The sequence below is a fragment of the Nicotiana sylvestris genome, chromosome 7, assembly GCF_000393655.2.
Source record: "Nicotiana sylvestris chromosome 7, ASM39365v2, whole genome shotgun sequence".
Taxonomy (NCBI): domain Eukaryota; kingdom Viridiplantae; phylum Streptophyta; class Magnoliopsida; order Solanales; family Solanaceae; genus Nicotiana; species Nicotiana sylvestris.
Genome location: NC_091063.1, coordinates 162,058,479 through 162,064,968, shown reverse-complemented (window position 1 = coordinate 162,064,968; position 6,490 = coordinate 162,058,479). Strand labels below are relative to the sequence as shown.

At 40.4% G+C, this 6,490-nt stretch overlaps 1 protein-coding gene across 1 annotated transcript; it reads right to left on the bottom strand.

The window, feature by feature from the left end:
* Positions 1-4,811: 4,811 nt before the first annotated feature.
* On the bottom strand, positions 4,812-5,564 carry LOC138874060 (uncharacterized). The gene has a single exon (XM_070152564.1). The coding sequence runs from the start codon at positions 5,562-5,564 to the stop codon at positions 4,812-4,814; it is 753 nt and encodes a 250-aa protein (XP_070008665.1).
* Positions 5,565-6,490: the final 926 nt, after the last annotated feature.

Here is a 6,490-nt window from a genome sequence, read left to right as displayed (position 1 = left end):
CAAAACCGAACACACCATGCTTGTGACTTTAGTCATGTCTTGAGAAATTCACCTCTTGTCTCAGCTTCCGCATTTTAGATTCACTTCTTTTTTCTTTTTCTTTTTTATTTCTTTCTTTCTTTCTTCTTTTCTCTTTTGGATTGAAATTACTTCTGTTGATCATCTCGGACTGTTGACTCGCATTCTTGCCGCGAGCTTCTGCTACTTCTAACTTGAATTGAATTCTGAAATGACTTCCCTCGTTCTCCAGGTGGGCGCCTGCTTGCTAAAACTTGAATTGTATTCCCTTATTCTCTAGGTGGGCGCCTGATTGCTAAAACTTAAACTGTATTCCCTTGTTCTCCAGGTGAGTGCCTGCAATCAAAACAACAAAACAAACCAAATTTTCTGCCCCAGTTTACACTAGGAAGATTTGTGAGTTGTTAGCAAAACTGTAAATCACCTATGCTATTGTTGAAATAATGAGAGTAAAGCTAAAGACTTGACTGGGATGTGCGTCTCCTGTGAATCAAACCAAGAATATTTGACTAGTAAGTGTGTCTGCTAAGAATAGAACCTGAACGACCCAAACTAGGAAGTGCGTCTCCTGGGGATGAAACTTGAATGAACCAAAACTAGGAAGTGCGTCTCCTAGGGGTAAAACTTGAATAACTCAAACTAGGAAGTGCGTCTCCTAGAGGTGAAACTTGAATGAACCAAAACTAGGAAGTGCGTCTCCTAGGAATAAAAACTTGAATAACTCAAACTAGGAAGTGCGTCTCCTAGGGGCGAAACTTCAATGACTCAAACTAGGAAGTGCATCTCCTAGGAATGAACTTAAATGACCCAAACTAGGAAGTGCGTCTCCTAGGGGTGAAACCTCAATTTAGGAAGTGCGTCTCCTAAAACAAAAGTATAACCTGAAAGACCCAGACTAGGAAGTGCATCTCCTAGGGGGTAAAATTTCAATGACTCAAGCTAGGAAGTGCGTCTCCTATGAGTAAACTTAAATGCTAGGAAGTACGTCTCTTAGGAGTGAAACTCCAATGACTAAAACTAGGAAGTGCGTCTCCTAGGGGTAAAACCTCAATTTAGGAAGTGCGTCTCCTAAAATAGAAATATAACCTGAAAGACCCAGACTAGGAAGTTCGTCTCTTAGGGACGAAATTCCAATGATTCAAACCAGGAAGTGCGTCTCCTAAGAATGAACTTAAATGAACCAAATAGGAAGTGTGTCTCCTGGTGGTAAAATCTCAATTTAGAAAGTGCGTCTCCTAGGGGTGAAACTCCAATGACTAAAACTAGGAAGTGCGTCTCCTATGGATGAATTTAAATGACCAACATTAGGAAGTGCGTCTCCTATGGATGAATTTAAATGACCAACATTAGGAAGTGCGTCTCCTAAAATAAAAATATAACTTGAAATACCCAGACTAGGAAGTGAATCTCATAGGGGTGATGTGTGATCTTCTCAATAGCCTTTGCGCAGGCAGAATCGGGGCATTACATCTGAAAAATTCAAGTTTTGTTATGAACATAGCCTTCATCCCTGTGTCAGACAAAGAAAACTTGTGAGTTTAAAACATGGTGGTTAGTTTGTGGCCTTGACTTTGAGGGCGATTGCTCATTTAGTTCCCATGATAACTTTGATTTCAACTTGAAAGACCTTGCTTGTTTATCGACTACCCATTTTCTTTCAACTCTTATCACAGAAAACACCCCCGCTCCATTCGATCCCAATATCCTCTATCTGTTGCATTTTGCTCATGAATTGACATTTATCGAACCTTCGCATTTCACATGAATCCCAAAGCATGTTGACTGATACCAACTCAGTGTGCATACTGTTCATTCTTGACTTATGCCACTTTGATGTGCTAGCCAGACTCTGCTTTGTGCAATTGGAAAGCTGGTAGCAGATTTTGAAGTCAATCTTTACTTTTTCTGACCAAACAGACTCAAGAAGGGACTCAAACAAAACAAGAGGAACAAAATAAGGGACAAGGGAAAGAGATGATACCTAACAAGAAAATTACAAAGTAGAAACTTATCAGATGTGGATACCAACTCTAATGACCATGACATACATCTTTGGATTAAGTGGCCTAATCTCTCAAGTAGAGTCTAATATTCAACTCTTGTTGTACCTCTTCGCTATGAAATTGGGCTTCAGCGCTTCAATTGTCCCATCTGATCCACAACCTCAATCGACTTATAGTGCCATGAAGGGTTTTCACCATCAAGCCTATCTCATTTTGCTCTTTTTCTCAACTCACCATCGTCTTACGGTGCCCATAAGGGTTTTCACTGATAAGACTCTCTCATTTATCATTTTCTCTCTTTGCGATGAGAATAAGGTATTACTCATGATGTAGAAAGATCATACTTTCACCCCACACTTGATTTGACATCCTCAAAGATTGGTCGGAAGGTCTTTCTTTGGACCGTAATGTAGGCTTTTGGACAGGGTTGGAAAGAAAGGGTGGCATGAAGGATAAAAAAATTTAAGATGAAAGGGCTCAAAATTACAACTTTTGGAATCAGGCCTTTTGGCAAAATTAAAACTTCCGCCCCAGTTTCTTGGAGTTTGGGAAATTATTATTTCTTGGGATTTCTAAGAAAAACTGTCCCACTCTTAACTTCGGGGGATTATGAGATATTTTATTTGGTGCAACCGAACCGTAAGGCTACCTACGTATCTTGAGGTGTCAAGAATCAGGTCGAACGTAGTTCAATTTTTTTTCTTTTCTCTTTTTATTTTCCTTCTCTCTTCTTTTTTTTCCTTTTTGTTCTTTTCTCCTTTTTTTCTCTTTTTGTTTTCCTTTTCTTCCTTTTCTCTTTTCTTTTTTTTTTAGTTCCCAACTCTACTTCTGATTCGAAAAGAGGGGTTTGAAACAAAAAATTAGGGCTCAAAATGGGTAGCAAAGGATAAAAGTGTTTGGGTAGAAAAATGAAGTACCTTCGTCATACCAAACTTAAAAATGTCAAGTACAAACATGCAGTTGAAGATAAGCAAACAAATCACACATAGTATCTATTAATGGAATCAACACAACAAAAAGTGTCAATGGGCAATACCTTTGTCCCAATAAATGACCCTTGCCAGTTCGAAACAGACTTGACTCAACCTTATCTTGATGCGGAAGAATGCATTTCAACACTGACTGATTTACCTCAAACTACTTGAGAGGCATTTCCTTGTTGTATGCTCTCATCAACCTCTTGATTTCCGAGGCTTACTGCCTCAGTTTTACTCAATTCAAAGTTCAATCTCAGAATGCGTGAATCTTTAATTGTTTCCTTAAACGCATCCTTTTATCATATTCAAAATTGTGCCATTGCTTCATGATTAGACTAACTTTCAAGATAAGGCATGAGAATTATGCGTGCATGTCATGTCACTAGAGTCAGCATGAGAAGAACTATAAAAGGAAAAATGACCTAAACAAAAACTGACTAGAATTAACAGAAAATAGGAGATTGCATTAGACAGATGGTGAACAATGTTTGAACAAAACAAGCAAAATAGACATGGGTTACAACCCTGAAACAATCCTAGATAACACTAGACGAGTTACTACAATAAAACGAACAAGGCAAAAAGAAGAAGAGTTTGAACCACCAGACAATGTCCTGATTACAACCCTGAAATAACCCAGACAAACAGAAATGACAACAAAATAAACCACCAAAACTCCTCCCTGGCTACCCAAAAAAGGAACGTCTTTCCAATTACCAAGCTCGACATATTAGCCACTGGATTGCACATCAAAATTGCTGGGACCTTCACCAATTTCAATATCGTTAACTTCAATCAGCAAGTTCCCAAGAGAATTCTCATACTCTCTGCCGCCACGCATCTCCCCTACAAAATGTGCATCATCATGTGCAGGTAAAGGATTCTACGTGATATTCTGGGTGTCACTGTCCTGGACCACAATTATCCCTTCTTGAATCATTCTTTCTATCTCCCTTTTTAAAGCACGACAATATTCAATGCTATGCCCTTGGACATTAGAGTGGTACATGCACAGTACGGTATGATCAAAACCTCTTGCGTGTGGGTCCAGAGTATAGCCGAGGAGCGGCTCGATCAGGCCAGACTGTTTTAACTTTTCAAACAAGCTTGTGTAGGATTCTCCGATTGGAGTGAAACTATTTCTTTGCCTTTGTTCCCCTCTATGCCCATGTTTCCTAGGGTTGTTGGATGCTCGAAAATGTTGTAAAGGCGAAAGAGTATTATGCAGTGCTGGTGCTCGCCATAAGGAGTGACCCACTGGTTGAACAAATGACTGGACGTTGTTAGGAGGATAGTACTGAGGTGGATTATGTGGAGCCCGAGGATAGGTTTGGATTTGGGGTCGGGGTTGAGGCTGAGTATATTGGTGAGGCAGACCCGTTAGGCTATGTCGTGATCCTGAGACAACCATGGCAACATTATCATGTTTATTCTAACCCGGCAAGCTTCCTGTGTCGTGCTGCATTGCCTGTGCTGTGGCTTTTAAGGCAGAATAACTCATGATCTTGCTTTACTTCAATCCCTCTTCCACCATTTCTCCCATCTTTACCACATCATTGAAATGCTTACCAATGGCTGAGATCAAATGGCTGAAGTAAGTAGGCTCCAGGGCTTGAAGAAAGTATTCAACCATCTCATCTTCTTCCATTGGAGGATTTACCCGTGCAGCTTGCTCTCTCCATCGGAATCCATATTCTCTAAAGCATTCACTGGGCCTCTTTTCTACCTTGGTTAGGGACAGGAGATCCGAGACAATGTCTATGTTGTACTGAAAATGTCGGGCAAAGACCTGAGCCATATCGTCCCATGTGTACTATCTGTTGGTATCCTGGCGGGTGTACCATTCTAGAGCTGCCCCACTTAGACTCTGGCTGAAGTACGTCATCAATAATTCGTCTTTACCCCCGGCGCCTATCATTTTACTGCAATAACCTCTCAGATGAGATACAAGATCCCCATGTGTGTCATACAAGTCAAACTTGGTCCTCTTGAACCCGACAGGCAGTTGGACATTAGGAAACAAACACAAATCCTTATAAGCCACACTCACTAGGCATCCTAACCCTTGCATATTTCTCAATGATTGTTCCAGACTCTTCACCTTCCTAAATATCTCCTCTTGCTCCGCGTTCTTGGGTGGTTTCTCATTTTCAACATGAGGCTCAAAGTGGGGAGTGTGGGAGTAAGGATATGGGACTTCGAAGGTGGGTTCTGGGGCATCATATTGGGTATCTAGAGTTGGGAATGCGGTTGTTTTGGCTGGTGGAGCATGGAAAGTTTGGGAGGAAGTGCCAGGGTAATTGTGGTAAGGGGTGAAGCCTGGTGCATGTTGTGGGGAAAGATCAATAGTAGTGGGAACCTGGGCTTGTGATAGTGGTGTGATAGTTGCAGGGTTTTCAGTGTAGTTACTGGGGAAGGAAGGTGGAGGATGCCCCCTAATCCAAGACTGATACATTTCTGCCATCTGCTGTTTCAACCTTTGGACCTCATCTTTCAATTCAGACTCCGACTCCGCAAACTCCCTTGGTGGGTGTACAACCCCAGTGTCTGTTTCTTTGCAAGCCATGACTGCCTTGTGCTATCTGGTGTTGTATGGACGAATCACCAAAGTGCTACAAACTAACCACCCTCTGTTATAATAATAATGAAAGTAACAAATAGGAGCAAAACAAAGCCAACATGTTAGCGTTAGAGCATTTATCAGATAGAAATATCACATTGCGTGCAATGCTCCCTAATCACAGTTAACAGTTCTAGAATGGCTTCGAGGGTGCGAAGGTCATATGGCATTATCCCAATTTCACTCTTCTTGCCCCATTTCCTTCTTCATCTACCTTTCCAACACCGCTTGATTTTTCATTTCTTTTTCCCTTCTTTCTTTCCTCTCACTTCTCACACCCACAATTCATTCTTTTTTTGCTTTTTTTTTTTTTTTTTCCTTTTTTTCAAAAGAAAATAATTCGATCGAACCCTATGTAGTTTGCCTACGTAGTCCCTCATGAATCAGATCAAGCGTAGTTCTGAAAAGTAATGGACAAAATAAATTGAGAAACAAAATCTTTTTGAATTTTTTATTTATAATTTTTTTTAGTTTTCAAATACATCATAAGAAATATGATAACAAAAGACTAGACAAACTCTTAAGCCACCTAAAAAACTCAAAAACGTGCTCAAAATATAAAAAGACTCCTCAAGTAGCTCCTGAATGTAGTGGTCCTGGGATATCCGTTATGCTCGAGCTGGGGTAAATGCATTCATACCTGAATGAGAAAAACGAAGACCAAATAGATTAGTGACTCGAGACACTATGCGACACCACAACACCTCTTGTTGGACACATGAAAGACACGATTGGGCTATTTTTGAAAATTAACCTACGTAGCCAAAAGTGGCTAGAAGTGCAAACTCAACAAAGGTGACCTCAAGGACATGTAAATACCTCATAAAGCTTATATGGATTCAAACTTTCAATAATTATGGCCCTAGAAAATT

What these genes read in the sequence shown, in the direction of transcription:
- LOC138874060 (XM_070152564.1), bottom strand. Translation starts at nt 5,564, where the DNA reads ATGGCTTGCAAAGAAACAGACACTGGGGTTGTACACCCACCAAGGGAG.